Source organism: Carex rostrata, chromosome 1, assembly GCF_964058835.1.
Source record: "Carex rostrata chromosome 1, lpCarRost1.2, whole genome shotgun sequence".
NCBI lineage: Eukaryota > Viridiplantae > Streptophyta > Magnoliopsida > Poales > Cyperaceae > Carex > Carex rostrata.
This window is the reverse complement of record NC_135918.1, coordinates 2549713-2574506: the sequence shown is the minus strand read 5'-3', so window position 1 is coordinate 2574506 and position 24794 is coordinate 2549713. Positions and strand designations below refer to the sequence as shown.

Genomic DNA, 24794 nt, shown 5'->3' with positions numbered 1-24794 from the left:
GATAAACCGGGGATTCTATATATGTCCAAATAAGTGCCATGATAGTTTATTTTTTATGGATTTTTTAATACTTTTATATGTATCATATATTTGCTATCTTTTAACTATCATTAATGTGCTATCATGTACCCATTAAATTTTCAGAACGAAAAAAAATATTTAATAAATTATTTGATAAAAATATTAAATAAATACACATTGAAGAATAAAATAATTTGTAAACAAAATCGGCTTAATTCTTGAGAAGGAAACTTTAGAGTTAACAAAAGAGAAATGAGGAGAGAGTAGATGAGGGACCTAGAAGGTTAATTTATAAAACAATTTGAAAAAAAATGATATTTTGCTTTAGTTTTTGTGTAAGAAAGACAAATTATAAAAGAAATGAAATCCGCTCCTCTTCAAATCTCTGTTATTCTGTCTCTCTTTCCTTTTTTTTTTCTCTCTTTCTCTTTGAAGTGAGAGATAGAAAGTAAAATAGATAACAAGCTCCTGCTTTTTCTTTGAGAAAAGCAGCGGATACTTTTCCATTATAAAATGAGAGGACGGTGTCCGATAGGTATCAAATCCAAATTAGTCTGATATATACTTAAAATAGTTTGATCGGTCTATAATTTGTGTAAGCCGCTTTAACATTCAAGCATGACTCTTTAATATATGTCTGAATCAAATATATACATATTATAAAACAAATTAGACAGTTCTAAATAGACATCAAACATCAAATCAATTTGGATCTCATACCCCTCGGACACACCCCCGCCACATTTATATGGGTGATCGATCCAATTAGAGTGGGAAAAATGGCACGACTCTCTTCGTCACGGAACGGCACGGTTACGGCACGATATGTGTTACTGTTTCATGTCGTGACCACCTCTTGACATTTTGGTCACGGTATAGCACAACACGTGAAAGATCTGGTCACAGCTCGGCATGGCACATAATCACACGAGTCATGTGTAATTAGAACCGTTAGGGCTTAATCAAATAGTGAATATTGAATAAACTAACTTAAATTATGAAAAAATAGTTAAACGTGAGAAACACGACCAGTTACGTTTGGACACGGCACACGAGTCACGCCCTTGACATTTTGGCCACAGCACAACACGGCACGGGTCATTGTTCACTTAATCACGACACGACATGAGATATCAAAGTCACGACGTATTAGTCACGATATGGCACGTTTTTTCCACTCTAGATCCAATCTACAATAAAGGGATTACGAAATGCATTGCGTCAAATCAAATGCAAGTAGTTTTGAAGAAGGATATTTATTTCCTTATTATGAATAGAGATTTGAGTCGGAACATAAAAAATAAAAATAAAATCTGACAGTGGGCCAGGAAGTTGATTCGGCAAAAGGAATACGGATTCAAAATATGGGCCGAAACCTGAAAAAAGAAAAAAGAAAAAAGAAAAAAAGAGATTTGTTTGTAAAGCTACTGCACCAAAGTGTGCAGCTTGGGACATCTCTTGTCTGACTCTGAGGTTTCTGAGATAACGTTCTCATGAGGCGGGTAGTCAATTGTATAGAGTGTGGCGGCTCACACTCATTTATTTGAAGTAAAAAATTTATACTCGTCAAATTGTGGTGTGCTATTGTGTTATGTGTTTTCTTGTATATAGTTAGAAATTTAATAATTTGTATGTCATGCCATGACATATCATATTTTAAGATTATGACAGGTTAATATATGATATTCTTTGAATGTGTTGGGTTAGAAAATTTGTTTGACTCGAGCATGAAAACGCGACATGTTCAGTGTCAAAAAACAAAACACAACACATAATACATAAACGCACGTCTGATACGACACATGACACATCTCATGTCAACAAGTACGTTAACAATGGGATTTAGAAGTTTGTACAATTATCAAATTAATCCTTCAAATGCAATAATATTGTGTAATTTTAATTTTAGAGGCCTAACCTTAATATAAATAAGTAGGATAAACATTTTTTTTACCAAAAACTCATGAAATAATCGAATTAGGTTCTTTATGCATTTTGATACATCTGTAAATTTCGCATGCTATAATATCATATAACCTAATTTCTAGAGGCCTAATCTAAGGATAAGAAAATATTTATGAACAACAAAAGCTCAATAAAACTTCAATTTTTATCTACCATTTTTCTCAATTTAGGAACATCAATGTTTTTTGTTATGCATGTGAAATGATGTGCAAAATACAGTGACACAACTACATTGAATTAGATTATGAGTTTGTGAATAATCGAGTTGTTGCTTATTTATGAAAAATATTTTGTCAATTCATAGACAACTCACAGACTGAATTAATTAATTTAGAATAATCCTCAATTCGTTAGTCATATTAGTCATATGTCCTGATAAAATCGGTCGATTTTCAAGAAATTTTTTAAAGGTTAAATATGCAAGAAAACGGTCGAATAGTTTTAAATTTGCGTGGAATTTTTCTACACGGCAGAGAAACTCAACTGGCATGGTAAACTATCGATCGATCTCTTTGTCATGTAAATCCGTGATACAATAATCGCCCCAAATTATCTGGAAAGGAAAAAATATGCTCCGGGGAAGCAAATAATTCTTTAAATAAAAATTAGAGATGCATGCATCCTCGAAAGTGCTAATGGTTGCAAACTTTTTTTTGTTTTCTTCTCATGTCAGCAAGAGTTTCGCAACCATGTCGCAAATTTGCGCACAGATATCCAAATAATATCAGGACCACTGAATCAGGTGTACCTTCTTATGGGGTGGCCTTTGATTAATCAGGACTGTACATCTTCTTGCTGCACCTCGAACCCATAATTGTTTGCATTTAAACCGCTTGCGATAAATGGCACATCGATCTATGTATAATAAAAGAGGATGGTTCAAATGCCTCTATTTTTGGTGCCTCTGCCATGCATTTATTTTTAAAAACTTTAATAACTCAAAATTTAAAATTTAAAAGTTAAAATAAAACCGTTAGATGTGATCTATATCATTTTCTCTATGTGCTCATAAAAAATTATCACATTTCAATTTTATTTTTATGTGAATCAATAAGTTCAAAAATCAATGTCTAGAAATTATCCACATTAGTACGATTTTTACAAGCTCTTGATGACTACTCAAATAAAATTGAAATGTTATAATTTTTTACACGTTCATAGATAAAATGATATAGATCATATCCAACAGTTTTATTTTGACTTTTAAATTTTGAATTATTAGAGTTTTAAAAAATGAAAGTACAGTGGAGACACAAAAAATGAAGGTATTTGAACCCTTCTCATAATAAAATATGATGTTATTTTCCCCAATACCATCCGCCTATGTAAAAATCGAAGTACTTGTTAGGATGGATTATATTGACAGGTTTTGTTGGGTAATCATAACAATTGGTTGAAGATAATACGAATTAAATTTGATGCAATTTTTAAAACCGCTAGCTATTCATGTAGGGGTGTCAATGAGTACGATACGGGTAGGATGAAACCATTTTTATACTCATACCCATTAAGAATTGACTTTATCCATACCCTATCCATACCCGTTAAGAATTTACTTTACCCTACTCTATCCATACCTGTTAAGATTAATGGGTAACGAAACGGTAGTGGACAAATAACGAATAATACAAATATAATAGTTTTATTATTTTTACAAATAAACCATCAAAATTTATCATGTCATACACATGCAATCACAATTATTAATATAAAATTAAAATATAAATATGTAATTAATTCTAAGTAATAGTTTTTATCACGCAAAAAAAATCAAAATCACAAATATCTCTTCAGACGAATTCAATTTCTTAACTAAATAATAAAACATTCAAATAAAAAAGTAAAATGTTTAGCATAATATTATTTTTATGATATAATTTATTTTATATAATTACTTGTTACCCAACGGGTACGAAATAACATTTACTTGTATTCATACCCGTATATCTAACAAAAAAAATTCTTACCCATACTCATATCCAATAAGTTAACAAAAAAAAATATTACCCATACCCGTCTTGTCGAATACGATATAAGTAGGGTAAACGGCTAAATGGGTGTCAGTGACACCCCTATATTCATGGAATGATAGGAAAAAGTAACCGTCATGAATATATGAAAAAGTAACCGTTCAATTTTACTTATATTTAATCATTGACTTCAAGATTTCAAACTTGCTTTAAAATTTTAACTTTATTTTTTCTTTGAAATATAGTTGGAGGTCAAGATTCTAACTATTTAATATTCACAAAAATATTTTTTTATCAGAATTTCGAATATGTAACCTCAAAATTTTACCTTTCTATTTTGATAAATATTTTGTCAATTGTAACAAATTGTTACATGGATACAATTTTTCAATATATTGTTTCCATTTCTATTATAGTACATGGATGTACTATAGTTGAAATCATTTTTTTTTTTTATGGTTATAGTTGAAATCTTTGTTGAGTAGAGCTGCACCATATGAGATGTCTCCAAATTTTTTGGTGCTGTACGAAATCTTTACCTACATAAGTTTTACAAAGTAGATATATTGTTTGTTAATTAAAATAATATATTTTAGATCAAAATGTTGAGTAGAGCTGTGTGTGGTATTTCTTTTGTCCGATTGTTCCATTCAAATTTTATTTGTTGTTATTTTATATTTGTAATGCATGATTTTTTTTACATTTGCAAAAAAAAAAAATTCTAATTATTGTATGAGCCCTTAATTAGTTTTTTTTTTAAGTATAAATGTGGGGATCCAGCCCTTAGATTCTATTGCAACAAACACTAGTGGTGTCAGATTACATTATTGTTTTTTAAAAGAAAAAGTAAAGAAAAGGAAAATAATGAAAGGAAGAAAGAGAAAGAAAGAAAATAAGATAGAATTATACAAAACTAGTGAAAGCCAACTTCTTAATTCAGCCATCACTTTCCCTTCCAATGTTCTCCATGACTGTTTGATTTCTAGGAAAATCCTTCTGCAATGTTCCTTCTACACTACAAAGGTAAGTACCAGTTGTATTTGTCTTGTTTGCTTGCATGCTGAGTTGATCATGGCTTGCTTAAAGTCCCCATTTGCAAAGTGTCGACAGCCTTGAAGTTATGGAATTCTCTACCTTAGCCTTGTTTTGATGCTCAGGATAAAATTGCATGATCCAAACACGTGTCCAACTGATTCCTTATCAACTTTACATAGGCAACATCTATTGACCAGGTGCCATCACTTTCAAACATATTATCCACCGTCAAAACACGGCTTCTTATCACAAGTCAGTCAAATATCATCAATCTAAGAGGCCATTTTAGTTTCCAAATTCTTGCCAAATTGTTTTGAACCACCGGCCCATCTTCCATGACCTGATAATATGATTTTACCAAAAATGCCCATGTGGTTGTCCAACTCCAAACCGGCATGTCCTGAGGCAATGGCACCTCAGAATATTGGTGCAAATCATGAAGAAGTGCCTGGTATTGTGATATTTCGTCCGAAGAATCCCAAATGCAGAGACATGTCCTAGCCACCCTGTTGTCTTGCTTCATGCACTGTTATATCTCTATTCATTATAGAGGAGTACAAGAGAGGGTACTAGTACCTTAGTGGTGGTTCTAGTGACTGATGACTCAAAATGAGACTACTAACTTTTAAATATTTATAAACTTTAATTTTTACCTATGATTAGATCACAAGTGCGTGATTCTACTGTGTAGTATAATTGGGGTGTCGATCTATATAGATAGTGTATAAGTTTTAAATAATTTTTACTAGTCTAGGTTATGGATATTTTATAAAAGAGTTTGTGGTGACAAATGTAATCAATGTATTATAGCTAAATAGATAAAAGAATAGATAAACAATTTTTAGAGTTCAGGTTTTCTATCCTTATTAATCATGTAAAATACGAGTTTCGACGTTTATCTATGCCGCATGCGGTACTGTCACTATCGTGTGTGGATAAGGTACGTGTTTTTATGGTTATTGTCAATGACGAGAATGCAAAGAGTTGTTTCCTTCCTCTTCTCTTTCTTCTCCTTCTCCTTCTCCTTCTCCTTCTCCTTCTCCTTCTCCTTCTCCTTCTTCTTTTTCTTATTCTTTCCATTCTTCTTCCTCCTATCTGAGTCGTGATTGTCCTGGTCCGGTTGATTTAGTTTCCAGTCCGATTTGATTCAATGTCTTCTCGGCTGAGTAGTAATTATCCTTGTGCGATTGATTCAATTTCTGATCTGGTTTGATCCAGTGCCTCCTTGGCTGTGCATTCCTCTCATTATTGTCAATTTTGAAAAGAAAAAGACATTTAGTCCTTAAGGAAGGGTTCGATATGGTGAAGTCTGGCAGCCTGTAACTCGAAAAAGTTATTTCTGTGTCTATATTCCTAGAGAAGAAAATCGAAAGACCCACCTACTTGCTAATCAGGTGTGAATAGACTAATTCACATTCTCTAACTTCATATACATGTTTTTCAACACATAAAAAAAATTAGATGATTTTACAAGTAGCTCAATGTATAGGTGGTTTTCATGCGTTCTTAGTTTAAACAAAGAAAACATATGTAATAGCTATCTTGTAAATCTTTGAATCAATGCAATTGTCTATGGGCTTTCCACCAACAAAAAAAGATAGTTATGAGCAAAAGCACTGTATTTGTTTTTTTTTTTTTAGTAAAGGTTGGAGTTCAAGTCATCCAGCTATTTCATATCCACAAAGTATTTTCTTTTGGATTTTGAACATGCGATATTCCATACGGAGAGCATTGCTTTGGCCATTATATCAAATGCTGGTTCTCGTAAAAGCACTGTATTATTCCCAAATTTGCCGTAACTTAGTGTTACCATTTGTAAAAGTTTAGATGTACACATCTATAGTTTTGGTGCTGTGACTAAATTCATCAACTTTCACACACGACTGCAAATTAATCGGTGGTGATATTATATTTTGGTGCTGTCTACAAGATTCTATCCACGGTTGACTCCAAAGTAATATGGGTAAAATAAGTAGTGATTTTTCCTATCACTTGATCTAAAATATTGCCATTTATCGAATTACAAATGCTAAATACATCCAAAATTAGAGTTCTAAGATCGTTCTTCATTAATTCTTCATATATTTCCTCACACATGTTAGCGTCAGCAAACTGCCCTCCAAAGATTAGCTTGATTGGTTTACCATCGTGCTTTAGTTTGCATTTTCCTTCTTCAAAATCAAAGGTCACTGGCCTTACTTTCTTCATCCAACTAACTCCTAGCACCATATCATACCCTTGTATGTCTAACAATCTGAGGTTTGCTATCAAATCATGCCATTGGAGTTGGAATTTATGAGTGTTGCACACTAAATCAGCTGTCATCCTTCTACCATCTACTAATATGACTTTGAGATGTTTGATTTTGTGATGAGTAGCTTCAAATGGTTGGTAATTTCAGGATGGATGAATGAGTGAGAACTCCCAGTGTCCAAGAGTACTAGAATGGGAAATTGTCCATCAAGCACTCCCAGTGCTATCTAGGTCATCTCTAGGTCCACAAAGAGCAATGGTTGCTTCTTTTTCATGTTTAGAGTTGAATTCAATTGCTGCACAACCCATTTGATACTCTTTTCCATCTTCCTCAGCTAGGATTGCATGAATGGCGTGCTTTGTACATTTGTGGCTTGGATAGAACTTCTCTCCACACTTGTAACACAACCCTTTAATCTACTTTCTTCCATCAATGCATTTTGATTTGGAGTATAATGCTTGTTGTTTGAATTAGTGGCATCCCTCCCATTCTTGTTGAATTCTTGGTTGTTTGCATAAATGGGATTTTGAGTGTAATTGAGGTTTGAATTAATTCTTCTCGAACTAGTATCCAGAGACACCTCTATCTCCCTTGCAATTTGAAAGACATCTTCAAGAGATGGATGATGAAACAATCTAATTTGGTTTTGAATATCATCCCTAATTGGTTCATAAACCTCTCTTTATAAAAAAAAAAACTTTATTAACAATCCCTAATTGGTTCATAAACTTTGCTTTGACTCGTGAGAAGTGCTTGATGGATTCCTCAACGCCCCCTTGCTGTTGGATCTTCCTAAAATCAGTCACTGGGTTTGAATTAACCTTGGAGAAGTACTTCATCACTTCTTCAATGAGAATCAACCATGGTGGCTCGGGCTTGACAATTTTATAACTCTTGTACCACTCCTTCACATCACCCTTAAAATACATTGTGGCCATTCTTACCATGTACATCTCGGAAGTATGATTAACATAAAAATAGAAGTTACTCTCTTCTATCCAATCTGATGGATCATCTCCATTAAAGGTTGGAGAGTTGAAACGAGGAATGTTGAATCTTGGATTCTGAAATTGGTTGTCGAAGTACCACTGTTCTTGCCTTCTTCTTGGCTCTTCTCTATAATCATCAAAGTTCACTTGTATTCTTTGCTTTGGAACATTTCTTAGATTGTGAAGATTGAATCTTGGGTCTGGTATTGAGTTGGGGTTCTGCCATTGATCTCGATGCCTTCTTGAATCTTCTTGCTTATTACCCTGTTTAAGGATTGAGATTTGAGGATGTGGAATAGATGCCCCATCTCTGTCAGAATTTTTGGAAGTAGTGTGACTTCCCCCAGCCCCTCCCATTAGCTGATTGAAGTTTCGAAACATTTCGTCCATCTTCTGATTCATCTTGTCAAACTTTAGATGCTAGCATGCCACTTGCTAATTGGTGCTTGCCAAATTATGCTACCAAACCTCCATTCTTTGGTTAATTGACGTCTCTGACTTGTTGAGACAATCGCTCAGTGTTGCAATGTCGAGTGGCAACGTGGCAACTCTTCTGGATTGGAGGAACTGTGTGTCTTCGCCATTGCCGACCTTTTTGAGTTCTTGGTTTTGTGCCTTCCCATAGTTTTTTTGAACAGCTCTGATACCAGATGTAATGAGCTTGACCTCACGAAGTTCAGGGAAGAAGGTTCACAAAAGAACAACACAATTGATGGAATTTAAGAAAATTAAATACAAAATTGAAGAACAATGAGGAAAAAACGAAATGGTAAAATACTCAATTTCTCATATAACTGCTTGATTGTTTTGTTTACAATGAAAACCTATTTATAGCCAAGCTAACAATAGAAGACTCAAAAGAAAGAATCAAGAGAAAAATCTAGCAGCGTGGGTCATTAACTTAAACGCTGACCCCACCGTCAGCGCTTCAGAGACTAAATGAATGCTGCCCGAGTGCGTGCCCTAGCTGCCCCCACCTTCATCTTCTCCCTCACGCAATCTGACTGGGTCAAAATTGACCCAATCCATCTCTGATTGCAACCCAAGTCGTGACAGAATGAGGGTTTAAAATTTTGTTTTTGAATTGTGATGACCTCTTGTGCATCGGATTCAAGGGACCACAATTGGATGCAATCCGGGACCAAAGTGCATGCGATCTATATGCACTCAAGCGATTATGTGATTATTATCCGATCTGTTAAGTTGTCTCGATCTATCTCCATCTGCCCATTCCCTTTAGTTAAAATTGCTTTATTTCGCTTTTTTTAGCGGTCCTAATCTCTTTAGTTTTGATGTGTTTTATGTGTATATGAAATTGGGGCCAATTATCAATGATAGGATTTTCTGATTTTGAGATTGCTTTTTGCTCCCGATAGATTAATTAATATCACATATTATTGTTATATTCATTGGTGATATTTAAGTTCGGCACTGGTGCGAAACGTACTGGTCAATGAAACTTTTCAAGAAAAAGCTAAATTCCCTAGATCGATCGGTTATTTTATTTTAAAATTTTGATAAGATAATGGAAATGCTGTGACAGTATCATAAACCCTTAATCAAGTAGGTAGTTTATCCTAAAATAAAAATATAGAATAGAATTGATGCAAGCACGTCCCAAATTCTACTCCGCGTGTACAGATTTTGTTTTGTTTAGTGAGATATTGAACAATAAAAGAAGAACTTGCTCTGATACCACTTGACGCAATCTCGGTCGGATCTCAGCTCCGCTAGTAACGGGTCTCGAACTCGATTTAGTGGAATAAAAACAAATAAATACTAAATAGCAAAAGGAGAGTATAAAACTCTCTCAAGAAGAAAATATATTGATCAAAGTTCATCTCCTCTTACATGCATGACATCTCCTTTTATAGGCCATAACAAGGGATTAAATTTAAACATGAAAATAAACAAATATAAATTTCTACTTAATTAGAAAATGTAAACATAGAAATAAACACAATTTGGGGTTTTTTATAAGGAAGGAGCTTGAACTATCGAGAGAATTACAATTGTGTTAGATTTTTTTTTAGACAAAAATGAGGTCAAGCCTAATTGTATTGGGTTTTAATTATCGAGAGAATTACTTTAATAAATTGTTTTATGTGTTATTATAAAAAAATTAATCTTTTTTTCAAATAGATAGAGAAAAAGAGAAAACAAAAAAAAAGTTGTGGATTTATCAAATGTTAAAAAATAATAATTTAACATAATACTATCTCATCATTATATTTCACATATTACATAATAGACATTTTCACACAAATTTTGTGAGATGTCAACCAGGTGTAAACGGCACTTTGATTACTGAGACATGCAAACAAAGCATATGCTTAAGACAACTTTGTGCTTGTAAAACAAACAAGCTCAAAACGCAATTCCTGTTAAGAATAATTAATCCTATTAGACTAATCAGACATATCACTTTCAGTTCGGAAAATCTAAGAATTAAGCAGACAATTGTGAAACAAAAATCTCTCTCAATTTTTTTTTTTTTTTTTTGAAAAGTACGTATATACAAAAATGAAAAGAAAAGTGTAATCTTTCCGTAACCTCCCTTCTAAGCAACACTGTATTATCTTGCTTACCGTATTAAAAATTACGCACATAAGCTTGATTATAAATTAAGATATCATTAAAGCAGCTTAACATTAGTAAATTGTCACGGCTTGGAGTACGGATTAAGTAATTTCATAATTAATTCATGTTGCTTTTACATATATATCATCTAAAATCACAAAAAGTGTATTGCAACTTCAATTCCAGATTTTTGGTAATCCAAAAATATTTGAACTAATATACTTGCGTTTTTTTTTAATAAATTATAATGATTATAGAGTGAGGCTATGGTACTTTGCAATGCGCAGATCGTTCTGTGTATTGGATTCATATCTCCGTCTTCAAAGTCCAATTAGTCGATCCGAACAGCTCAACATTATTATCATATAAAAAATATATTTGGGGACCAAATTTTATATTTTTTGAGGTAGGTAGAAAATCACTACTTTTGGATAGTCAATTTTTAGATCAAGTGATTTTCTAATTGTCTCAAAAAATAGTAAACAAAATTAAAAAAATATAAAATTTGGTCTCCAATATATTTTCAGATGATAATAATAATGAGCTGTTCAGTTCGACTATTTGAACTTTGAAGATTGAGATATGAGTCAAATGTATGAAACAATCCGCACATTGCAAAGTAAAATAGCCTCACTCAATTATAATAGTGCCACAAATCTTTTATCATCCGTCCGTTAGCACCATAATATTAACAAAAAAAGTCTGAAAATGGATCATTTGATCAAATTCAACAGCTATTATGTATAGGGCGGATTTAGAATTTGATAATAACGAATCTGCGCGCTAACCTGGTATAAATAACTAATCATGTTTAAATTCATTATCTAATCGAATACTAGAAAAAAATAATGCTAACTTCTAATTTTCAATATATACTCTAATTTCTAATTTTCCATGCTCAAAATTCAAGGGATCAAAAATATTTTTAGGAGAGGCAAAATCTTCTATAAAATTTAAAATCCCAAGGTAGTTGACTTCCCTGAACTCACATAGGACCACCCATAATTATGTAACAAAACATAATCCTAGATCTTATATCATGTCGTGTCATTAGGAGGAGAGGAATGTGCCATTAAAATTTTTAACTTTTTGAAAAAAATAATAATATTAGTCCCTCTCGTAAAATAAAATTGCATAACACTAATTCAGCTTTCTAATTTTATTTTATTTTTATTTCGCACATGCGTCTCAGTATGTCCACAAACATGCCACATGAGTAGTGTCGTGAATCCGTGTGTGCGCACATGTTTCAGACCATGTCAATTTGTGTCTAAATACTTAACATGTTATGCTGATACATGGTAACTCAACTAAAACTCTAGTATGATACAACTAAACAACAAAATACATAGCAACTCATGCTCGGCACGCGTTTGAGCCTGCGACATGACATGCTCATCGGTATAGTAGACGTGTTGTGCAGATACGTGACGCGTCATGTCTCGTGTGTGTGTGTGTGCATGCGCTCTTTGTTTTCAAATTTTAAGCCCTTACAAATGTAGTTAAATTCATGACTAGCTAGTTATATAACATTGAGAAACGGAGTTTAAAAACACTATTTAAAATTATTCGTTACATCATTACTTTTTCTATTTTGCCTTTGGAGAACACTGAGCTGAGGCAACTGAATCTTGTAGTACACGGGTCAATTAATATTTTGTGACACTCCAAGGACCATTCGTAAAATTTGCTCACAAAAAAATTATGTGAGCAAAATTAGCTTGTGATTTTGTCATATATAGCATTCGTGATGCACAAAAGGCGCTCTTGGCAGGGTCATAATTCCTACCCACTCACACACACTCACTCACTCTTTATCCTGTGGAACGTGAAATGCTGCAGCCTCCACCGTTTAATTTCTTAGATATTAATCTTTCCTTTCCTTGCATTCATTTACTTACCCTTCTTTATTACTGTTACTATCTCTAGTACACTTTTTTCATCTCCAAACAATGAAAAGAAACCCCTCATCTCTGCCTATTTTTATCTCTCTCATAATCACTCCTAGCTGTAATCACATCATTCGCAACGTATAACTTTGTGTATATATACGGCCTACTTCTACGGCCTGGCCTGTTATAGTGCATTGTCTTGTCGGATTCGGGTCCAATCCAACTTACATGCCGTGAATCCAATACAGTTCATTAGGCAATACAGTTTATTGAACTTTGTACCTAAAGATTGTCTCTCGGGATGAGGAGAGAAAATTGATAAAATGGACATCTGTAATTATAATAAAATATATTTGTTAAATGAGGATAGATTGCACTACAAAATATGAATAATCTTATAATAATGAAGAAGAAGAGATTTTTTTTTAGTAAAATTGGAGGTCAAGTCACCCAACTATTTAATATCTTTGTTATTATAATAAATAAATAAATAATTTTTCCTATTTGGATTTCAAGTCCATGACATTCTACAGAGAGATCATGTGTATTTTTAACTATACTAAATGCTAGTTCTTAAATAAGAAGAAAATTAAATCAGATGACAGCTGAGATGTTTCATCATGTAACGTATATGTGAAAAGTCTGCAACCTTAATTCTATTTACAAAAAAATCTAGTTAGAGGATTTAACAAAGGATTAATATTGGGTGCTGTTATCACATCCTAATATATAAACATATACGTTTATTAGTATATAATTGGTTATATATGGAATGGTCCTCCGCGATAAAATTTGCTTGTTCAAAATCGAATAACAACACCGGAGAGGCGGAGACAGTTGAGACTTGATAGTACTTTAACTCATTCTTTTAAAAATAATAATAAATAAACGTATACGCATACAAATATACACCGATAGTCTGATATATACTTGATTAACTTAATTGGTATTGCTGTAAAAAGCGCAGAAACAGACTTTCCGTACATAGTTTCTCATAATTAGTATATAGACTTTGTGAGCTGTTAAGAAATCATGCGTAGTTACAGCTTTATACGGTGTAATGCACAAATGCGTGAATTACTTGCTAATGGCACAGCAATCGAGTATATAAACTAGTTTGCCAATGAATTCAGCTTTTACTGGAGCTTGCCAATTCGCAAAAAAATAAAAACAAAAACGTTATATTTGTCTTACAAATGTTAAAAGTGAGGCTATATATATATATATATATATGGGTTACGGTGAGCCATGGAGTAAAACGTGTTTGTACTCCACGTTGTATTTTCATTTTGAAAGTCCAAACGACCGATCCAAACCGTTAGATGTGATCTCCATATTAAAATGTGCTTGGAAACCAAATTTTACATTTTTTAGAATTTTTTTACTATTTATTAAGCAATTTTGAAAATTGCTGTTTTGTTGTGAACAGTAAAAATTTCTAGACCATCAGATCAGCGATTTTCAAAATTACTTAATAAATAGTAAAAAAATTCTAAAAAATGTAAAATTTGGTCTCCAAGCACATTTCAAATATGGAAACCATGTTGAGCGGTTCAGATCGGTCGTTTGGATTTTCAAAATAAAAATATAGTGCCATGGAGCACCAACTCATTTTACTCCATGGCTCACCGTAGCCCATCTCATATATATATATATATATATATATATATATATATATATATATATACGAGGAGTGTTCCAATGCCTCATTTTCTTTTCATACCTCATCATACCTCATATTTTATATTTTCGTTTTCAAAGTTCAAATTGTCGATCCGAACCGTTCAACAAAATATTTATACTAAAATATGCATGGAGATGAAATTTTATATTTTTTAGAATTTTTTGCTATTTTTTAAGATAGGTACAAAATCACTGTTTTTGAACTGTTAAAAAATAGTGATTTTCTACCATCTTAAAAAATAGCAAAAAAATTCCAAAAAATATAAAATTTCATCCCTAACCATATTTTAGTATGGATATCATGTTGAACGGTTTGGATCAACAATTTAGACTTTGAATATGAAGAAAATAAAGATATAAAATATGAGGTATGATGAGGTATAAAAAAAATGAGGCATTAGAACCCTTCTCTATATATATATATGAGGAGGGTTCAAATGCACCCTATCCTTTTTCTCCGTTTTTAAAGTCTGAATAGTAAATCCAAATCGTTAGATGCGATCTATATTAAGATGTGCTTGGAGACCAAATTTTACATTTTTTGGAATTTTTTTACTATTTATTAAGCCACTTTGAAAATCACTGATCCAATGGTCCAAAAAATGTAAAATCAGCGATTTTCAAAGTGGCTTAATAAATAGTAAAAAAATTCAAAAAAATGTAAAATTTGGTCTCCAAGCACATCTTAATATATAGATCGCATCTAACGGTTCGGATTTAATATTTGAACTTTGAAAACGGAGAAAAAGGATTTGAAAGATAGGGTGCATTTGAACCCTCCTATATATATATATATATATATATATATATATATATATATATATATATATATATATATATATATATAGAGTAGGCTAATATACAATCGATTGTTCCTGAGGTCCCGTACAACCAAGTCATTTTCCGATTTTTAAAGTTCAAATGATCGATCCAAACCGTTCATCTTGTTCTCCATATTAATATGTGCTTGGAGACCAAATTTTATATTTTTCTGAATTTTTTTACCATTTCTTAAGCCATTTTGAAAACCGCTGATCCAACGGTGGCTTAACAAAATAGTAAAACCAGAAGCTACCGTTGGATCAACGATTTTCAAAGTGGCTTAATAAATAGTAAAAAAATTCAGAAAAATGTAAAATTTGGTCTCCAAGCACATATTAATATGGAGAACAAGATGAACGGTTTGGATCGATCATTTGGACTTTAAAAATCGGAAAATGACTTGGTTATACGGGACCTCAGGAACAATCGATTGTATATTAGCCTACCTCTATATATATATATATATATATACATATATAGGGATATATATATATATAGGGATGGGCTACGGTGAGCCATGGAGCAAAATGAGTTGGTGCTCCATGGCACTATATTTTTATTTTGAAAATTCAAACGACCGATCCGAACCGCTCAACATGATCTCCATATTGAAATGTGCTTGGAGACCAAATTTTACATTTTTTTTGAATTTTTTACTATTTATTAAGCATTTTTGAAAATTGCTGATCCGATTGTCTAGAAAATTTTACTGTTTTTTTATTGTTTACAACAAAACAACAATTTTCAAAAATGCTTAATAAATAGTAAAAAAATTTCAAAAAATGTAAAATTTAGTCTCCAAGCACATTTCAATATAAATATCACATCTAACGGTTCGGATCAGTCGTTTGGATTTTCAAAATGAAAATACAGCGTGGAGTACCAACGCGTTTTACTCCATGGCTCACCGTAGCCCATCCCTATATATATATATATAGAGAGAGAGAGAGAGAGAGAGAGAGAGAGAGAGAAAGTGAGTGAGTGACTAATATGCATATGGTCCAAATTAAAAATTTTAAAATCCAAAATGTCGATCCAAACTGTTCATCTTGTTCTCCATATTAATATGTGCTTGGAGACCAAATTTTACATCTTTTTGAATTTTTTTACTATTTATTAAGCCACTTTGAAAATTGTTGATCCAACAGTGGCTTAACAAAACAGTAAAACCAACAGCCGCCATTGGATCAACAATTTTCAAAGTGGCTTAATAAATAGTAAAAAAATTCAAAAAGATGTAAAATTTGGTCTCCCAGCACATATTAATATGGAGAACAAGATGAACGGTTCGGATCGACGTTTTAGATTTTGAAATTTTAAATTTGAACCGTATGCATATCGGGCCATATGCATACGAATGCACATTAGTCACTCTCTCTCTCTATATATGATATTTTGTAAGAGGTGGGCTACGGTGAGTTGCGAAGTAAAACGCGTTTCTACTTCACGCCGTATTTTTATTTTGAAAGTCCAAACGACCGATCCGAACCGTTAGATGTTTAATCCATATTGAAATGTGCTTGGAGACCAAATTTTACATTTTTTGGAATGTTTTTACTATTTATTAAGCATTTTTGAAAATTGCTGTTTTTGCTGTGAACAGTAAAAAACAGTAAAATTTTCTGGATCATCAGATCAGCGACTTTCAAAATTGCTTAATAAGTAGTAAAAAAATTCCAAAAAATGTAAAATTTGGTCTCCAAGCACATTTCAATATGAAGAACAAGATGAACGGTTCGGATCGACGTTTTGAACTTTAAAATCGCAAAATATGAGCGTGAAGTAAAATAGTCGCTTTACTTCGCAACTCACCGTAGCCTAGCTCATTTTGTAATGCATAAATCGATCTTTACTATGTATTAATCTTCGTTTCAAAGTTCAAATAGTCGATTTAAACGATTTAACATAATTTTCATATGAAAAATATTTTTATATTAAGTTTTACATTTTCTTTTAAATTACTATTCTTTTAGATAGTTAAAAAATTACTTGATCTAATAATTATGGATCATCTAAAAATAGTTATTATAGATAGGTAAAATATTTAGTTGGCGAAGTTGCTATGAACAAGAATTTTGCATCAGCATTGGTTAAAAGTAAAAAAGAATCTTGATGGCGGGAATAAAATGTAAAAAAAAAAATGTTTAAAGTTATTTATGGTATCCTATACTTGAAAAGAGGCTGAATGAGAATACAAGGTCAAAAGGGACAACTAGCACCAGCTCGGACATGCCTTCGTTCTTCCCAAAACATACCCAGTTCATACAGCGAAAAAAGAAACAAAATTAATGGTAAACAAGGATCCCGAGGTATGAGAAAAAAGCGTTGAATCTGGGAATTGTTAATTGTCCCTTGATCTGTCGCTCTCTGCGTGGGTCGTGTGCTTTCGCTTTTATACTGTTTTACATGTACCAGAGCCCAGGTGTTCGTATCCTCTGCATTAACTTAAAAAGAAATCTTTGAGTTAATGAATTTCAACCATTTGATTTTAAATGGAGCTAATCCGGCCCTTGCTTATGATATAGGAGGCCTTTAATATTAATGCGGATCTAATCTGCACGAATCTTCAAACAGATCAAATGATCATGATTCATTAACTCAAAAGATTCCCCTTTTGAGTTAATGCAGAGGATACCAATTCAGAGCGCAGAAGCCAGCATGCAAATTACACCGTTTTTTTTTTTTAGTGCCATCCCAATAAATCGGAATTAAATGAATACCACCGGATTTCATAAATTTAAGATTCTGCCACGTTCACAAAATAAATTTGCGCACCGACCCGTTTTCTGACCCGTTCACAAAACCATTCTGCGAACCGACCCGTTCCATGACCCGTTCGCAAAACTATTTTGTGAACGGATCCGTCCGCAAAATGGTTTTGTGAACGGGTCATGGAACGGGTACCGACGGACGGGTCAGGTCGGAAACGGGTCCCCGGGTCGGTCCGCAAAATGGTTTTGCGAACGGGTCATGGAACGGGTCAGTCGGGAACGGGTCGGTTCGCAGAATGGTTTTGTGAACGGGTCAGGAAACGGGTCAGTCGGGAACGGATCGGTGCGCAAATTCATTTTGTGAACGTGGTGGAATCTTAAATTTATGAAATCCGGTGATATTTATTTAATTCTGATTTATTGGGGTGGTACTTAAAAAAAAAACGGCAAATTACACGTTAAAATGATCGACAGTTCTTTTTTCTGAAAATTGTCTAAATAAAGGGGTTTCAGTTTTGTTCTGTTCTTGGGCTCATGTTCAGCCTGAAAGCCCAGATGGTTCCCTTCGGGCTCTGGATGCCAATTCCTTGCCCGACCGAAAATGGTGATCTTGTGGGTCGGGTTTGCCACGCACATACCCAACCCAATTTAATTATCTATGCAGTTAAATGTGGATTTAAGAGCTTAAACTATAAATTGAAGCATCTCAAATGATATATTTTAAGTCAGTCAACTGACTTCACAACTGGAACAAGGATATAATAATTTATATTTGAATTACCAAGAGATTGACAACTAAAAGTTTGTGAATTTTTGGTGGGTTCTATTTTTTTTTTCAAATATTTTGCTCGATCATTTAAATGTGGAACTTGGAATTTCAGTATAGAATCTTAGATTTGTTATTAATTTGTAAAGTATATTATAAGCTTGGAACTTAAATGGTCTTGATAAACTTTTATGTTTTCTTGAGCTCATATTTTACTAGATCAAGTTGTAAAAATATAAACGAATATAATTAACCATGATTGATTAATTTAAATGCGTTTATTTTTCTATCATCATTTTATATTATCTATTATTAAACGAATTTGCAAAATTAGATATTTATGTGGTTATTCCTAATAAAAATAAATAAAATCAATATTTTTGATTCCATATTTAGGGTAAAAAATTAGAAACTTCAATAAAAGAGTAATATTTTGGTATTTTATATTATAAAAGCTTTGTAGCACTAAAACTTTTCCACAAATAGACGATACCATATAAATTACAAAAAGCATCACAATATTAGCAACGTGTATCACAATATCAGCTACAAACAATGTCATATATAATCTATAAATCTTTATTATACGCGACTAAAAACATCAATATACTAAAAACAGAATTGCTCCATTTATAAAAAGTTGCGACCAGTTTTAAGATTGCAGTTTTCAGGCACCTCCCCTGTTATTTCCAATTTTTTTTCTCAACATCATAACATGTATCTATTTGTGGCAGTTACCAAATTATTCATGCATTCAAATCCAGTTTTAAGATTGCAAGCACGTCCCCTGTTCATTCCAAATTCTTCTCAACATACACCTATTTCTGACAGTTTCAAATTAATGCATTTAAGTTCCTGTTTTCTAATCTCTCTGTGCCTCACCGACCCTCTATTTTAGGGGTTCCACAATCATATAAATAAGAAGTGCACTAAGAGATCAACATCTACCGTGAGTTCATTGTAATTCATTGAACAAAGATTTTCAATCTCTCTGATTTTTGCTCTTATTGGTTTTTATTTCCAACCTTGTTTGTGTACTTTTGTGCGTTCAAGATGGAACAGAACGGTGCATGGCCAGATGAAGAGCATGGCCAATCACTTGAATCACAGTGCATTGATGACGATGGTCGCCTAAAAAGAACAGGTTTGATCATTTTTTTTTGTTTTTTTAACTTCTAATGGAGTTTAATCATTGCTGTAATTGCTGACATGTAATATATTTTTTGTTATCCAGGGACTGTATGGACAGCAAGTGCACACATAATAACTGCTGTTATTGGTTCTGGTGTGCTATCTCTGGCATGGGCAATCGGGCAATTGGGTTGGATTGCGGGTCCGGTTGTCATGCTTCTCTTCTCTTTCGTGACATATTATACGTCGGTGCTTTTGTCTGATTGTTATCGCTCGGGGGACCCCTGCACAGGCAAACGCAATTATACATATATGGATGTGGTTGAAGATAATCTAAGTATATTGCTTTTTATATATCTGCATTTACCTATTGTTATCTCCTCATGAATTAGCATGTGCATGCATATATGTGGTGTGAAAAATCCTCTTACTCACTTTTGTTAAATATGTAGCTGGTATAAAGGTTAAGATATGCGGTGTTCTCCAGTATCTGAACATCTTTGGTACTGCTATTGGATATACAATTGCTGCATCTATTAGCATGGTGTAAGTATGACCCCAGATAATCAGACATGATTTTTTCCTAATAATTGTTTCTGGTGCCAAATACGCTTTGTTGATTGTTATAAATGGTTTATTATTGTTATACAGGGCAATTAAAAGATCTGATTGCTTCCATAAGAATGGGAAAGTTGATCCTTGCCAGATATCAAGCAACATATATATCATCCTGTTTGGTATAGTGCAGATAATTTTCTCACAACTTCCAAATTTTGATAAAATTGAGTTTCTTTCCATCGTTGCCGCCATCATGTCATTTACCTATTCTACCATTGGCCTTGCTCTTGGTATTGTTCAAGTCAAAGGTAGTTTAATACAAAATTTCCTTCTTTTTTTTCTGTATATGGATATTTATCAAAACCACATGTAGTAACTACTATCATTTAGTGTTAACTCAAGCTAAAGAAAGATGTTTATTTGTGTATAGCAAATGGAGGGTTCAAAGGTAGCCTTACTGGCATAGGCATTGGAGCTGGATTAGTGACACCAGCCCAGAAAGTGTGGCTGGTTTTCCAAGCCATCGGTGACATTGCCTTTGCATACTCTTACTCTATGATTCTCATTGAAATTCAAGTAAGCATTAATTTCATGATATCATCAAGCACTTTAACTTTTATTTTTCTATCTCCAAAAAAAAAAAAACACATTGCTAAACTATGAAATACATTAATCCATTTCTATAGGATACTATTAAAGCGCCTCCTCCATCAGAGTCGAAAGTGATAAAACGGGCGACGTTTATTAGCATTGCAGTTACTACAGTGTTTTACATGCTCTGTGGTTGCATGGGCTATGCTGGCTTTGGTGATTCTGCGCCAGGAAACCTGCTCACTGGTTTCGGGTTTTACAACCCGTTCTGGCTTTTGGATATAGCTAATGCTGCTATTGTTATTCACCTTGTTGGCGCTTACCAGGTAACTTAGTTATAATTATTCCAATATTATGAAAAGTATGATAGTATTTAGTTGATGAGGAGGGTTAAAATGCACCATCTCTTTTGTGCTCCTAACGTGCACCCTCCTCTCATATCTTCATTTTCAAAGTTCTAAATAATCGATTCGACCCTTCCAACGTGTTCTTCATATTAAAATGTGCTTGGAGACCAAATTTTACATTTTTTGAATTTTTTTTTACTAATTTTCAGAATTTTTGATTAAACTTGAACAATAATAAAAAATATTCAGCAAAGTGATGGTTTTAAAAAATTCTGAAAATATAGTAAAAAATTTCCAAAAAATATAAAATTTGGTCACCAAGCACATTTTAAGATGAAGAACATGTTGGAAGGTTCAAATCGACTATTTGAACTTTAAAAATGAAGATATAAGGAGAGAGTGCACGTTAGAAGCACAAAAAGGGTGCATTTTAACCCCCTTCTTAGTTGACATGCACCTTATCACAAAGTAGAAGCCTTTTTTTTTATTAATATTTCGGTGAAAGATATTATTATATTAATTTTAAGAAAACAAATAAAATTGTGAGTCCCTTTATTTGTTAAGACTGACAACATGCTAAATATATTTGAATTAGTTAAATTTGTAATTACAAAACATACACAAATTTAAAAAAAATATATTATTTGCTACCAATCAAATTATGGAATGGAGTAAAAGAAGTACCAATTCAAGACCAAATTATGTAATGAATTAATATATAAATATTAATTGTTTAGTACTTTAGTTGTTATCGATCATCTTTATGCCAATGATTACCACCCTGTAGTATAATTCTATTTCAATTTCATTAAATCTGCGCTAAGTTTGTATATCTAATCTAATTGATTTGTTATGAAACAGGTATATTGCCAACCTCTCTTTGCATTCGTTGAAAAATGGGCAATGCAAACATGGCCAAATAGCCAGTTCATTAGAAAAGAAATAACGATTCCGATGCCTTTATCCAAGTCGTACAACCTCAACCTCTTTCAACTAACGTGGCGCTCTCTGTTGGTGGTGGTGACCACCTTCATCTCCATGCTCATGCCATTTTTTAATGATGTAGCTGGATTTCTTGGCGCCATAGGATTCTGGCCACTGACAGTATATTTTCCAGTAGAGATGTACATTGTGCAAAAGAAGGTCCCCAAATGGAGTACACGCTGGATCTTGTTGCAGCTTCTCAGCATCACCTGCCTGATAATTTCAGTGGCTGCGGGTATCGGATCTGTTGCTGGAATTGTATCAGATCTAAAGGTGTATAAGCCCTTCAAGACAACTTGATGATTTACGAGCTCTATTTTTTTTTTTTTTGTAAAGAGAAGTACCAAGAAATATAAATTAAAACCTGATAGCCTCTATCAGGATTTAAAAAATATATATATATAAATTAGTTAATCTAGAATAGTTGTGTCAAATGTACGGAATTGATACCATATATGGTTGATAGAGTCTTATGTTTTAGATTAGCCTAAACAGTTGTATTAGTTAGACTCAGCAGTTAGTTACTGTAACAGACTAGCTAGTCAAATGTAATTAGGCTTATTCAAGATGTCTATATATAGACCATCTGTTGTAAAGCTACTGTGATAAAGAAATAAAATCATTTCATCTCAATTACAATCTCTATGTCTCTCTATCTCTAAATAATTAGTTACAATAGGCTTCCTACTTCTTCAAATAAAATGCACTTGTATAGTGATTGTTGCATGGCAAAATCAAGTGTATTACCTTTTTCTTCTTCTTTTTCTCTTGCTACTATGTCTTTGGAACTTATACATTTAGATTTATAGGGACCTTCCCCTGTTGTATCATCTAGTGGATTTCAGTATGATTTTTGTGGATGAATTTTCGTGTTTTTTCTTGAATTCATTTTTTGCACACTACAGATGAGGTGACTCAAGTATTTTCAAAGTTTAAGGCTCAAGTTAAGAACCTTTATAATACCAAAATCAAGATAGTTCAAACCGATGGAGACAGAGTTTAAACCCATCACAAAGCTCTTTCCTCACCTCACGCATCAAACCTCATATCCTCATACACCCCAACAAAATGGCATGATAGAACGAAAGCATCGACACGTTGTTGAGTGAAGCCTTACCACTATGAAACATGCATGTTTCCATACCTTTTTCTTTTTGGGATCATGTCTTCCATACCTAGTGTTGCTTTTGTTCTGGCATGAAAGATGAAGCTCGGTTTTTACTTTGCAAATTATTTGGAAAATGATGGATCTGTGATTGCAAATTAGAGAAGGATTTATAAACCAAAGAAACTGTACATAATGAAAAAGAGAGTATATAGTCGCAGCAATTTGGTGATTATCTTTGTTGCAGTGGAAAGCATTCCACCTTAATTAATTTTTGTATTCCTTTAATTTGATGGAAGTGGGTATTTTTATAATCTCTTTGCCAGATAACCAATTTAATTTTTTTTTTAGTTTATCCCTACTCTTCTGAGAATGAGATCCGCTGCTATTCAAAATCCCTGCTATATATCCGTGCTCTTCTCTCTATCTCTCTCTTCTTTCTCTCTCTTCTGTTTCTCTCTCCTTCTTTTTTCAAGAGAGAGATAGAGACAAAAATGGAGAGCACCACCCTACTATTCTCTTTAGAATAACAGCGGATTTGAATCCACTCTTCTGAAAGCATGTCTGATGGCCCAATTTGACCCAATATTGTATTTATGAGGTATAAACTGTTACCAGCACATCAGCCAATTTTCCGCGTTATTATATAATCAAATCATGAACTAGGGATTCACCTATGAATTGTTATTGAATATTGAAAATTGATGTATCTAGCATGATATGTTAGATAATCGTATCGTACAACTAATTAGTGCACACAATATAAAGAATTGATATAGTTTCTGAGCTTGATATGTTTCAAAGTTAAAAGGATATAACATCTGTTAGTATGGTTATTACTTATTTGTTATTACACAATTTTATTTGGTCAAAATGATATATTTTGTTTCAATATTTCAATTGAAGGTCTATGAAACACATTAGTAGTGTCTCTATATGGCAAGAGAAGAGGGTGATTGCAATCCTCTTGCAACACTCCAGTTGAAGGAGTTTGCAGAACTCTAGTTTTATCTCCAGATGACAAGAGAAGATGGTGGTTGCAACCCCAATATAATCCTCCAATCGAATGTATTTTTATCACTTTTGTAGTGTCTTCATATGGCAAGAGAAGAGGGAAATTGCAACCTAATATAACACTCAAATTGAAGGTCTTTGTAGCACTCTTATAATGTCTCCATATGACAAGAGAAAATGGTAGTAGCAACCCTAATACAACATTCCAATTGAAAGTCTATGTAGAACTCTATTAGTATCTTCAGATGACAAGAGAAGAGGATAGTTGCAACCCTAATACAACATTATAATTGAAGGTCTTTGTAGCACTCTAGTAGTGTCTCCAAATGTTAAGGGAAGAGAGTCTTTGCAATCCTAATACAACACTCCAATTGAA

General features: G+C 33.0%; 1 protein-coding gene across 1 annotated transcript; it reads left to right on the top strand.

Annotated features, from left to right (window-relative positions):
* The first annotated feature begins 19741 nt into the window (after positions 1-19741).
* Positions 19742-22664, top strand: LOC144564370 (amino acid permease 3-like). The gene is made up of 7 exons (XM_078313976.1): positions 19742-19832; positions 19908-20156; positions 20272-20365; positions 20471-20685; positions 20808-20953; positions 21064-21294; positions 22177-22664. The coding sequence occupies exons 1-7, from the start codon at positions 19742-19744 to the stop codon at positions 22597-22599; spliced, it is 1449 nt and encodes a 482-aa protein (XP_078170102.1). The 3' UTR covers positions 22600-22664.
* Positions 22665-24794: the final 2130 nt, after the last annotated feature.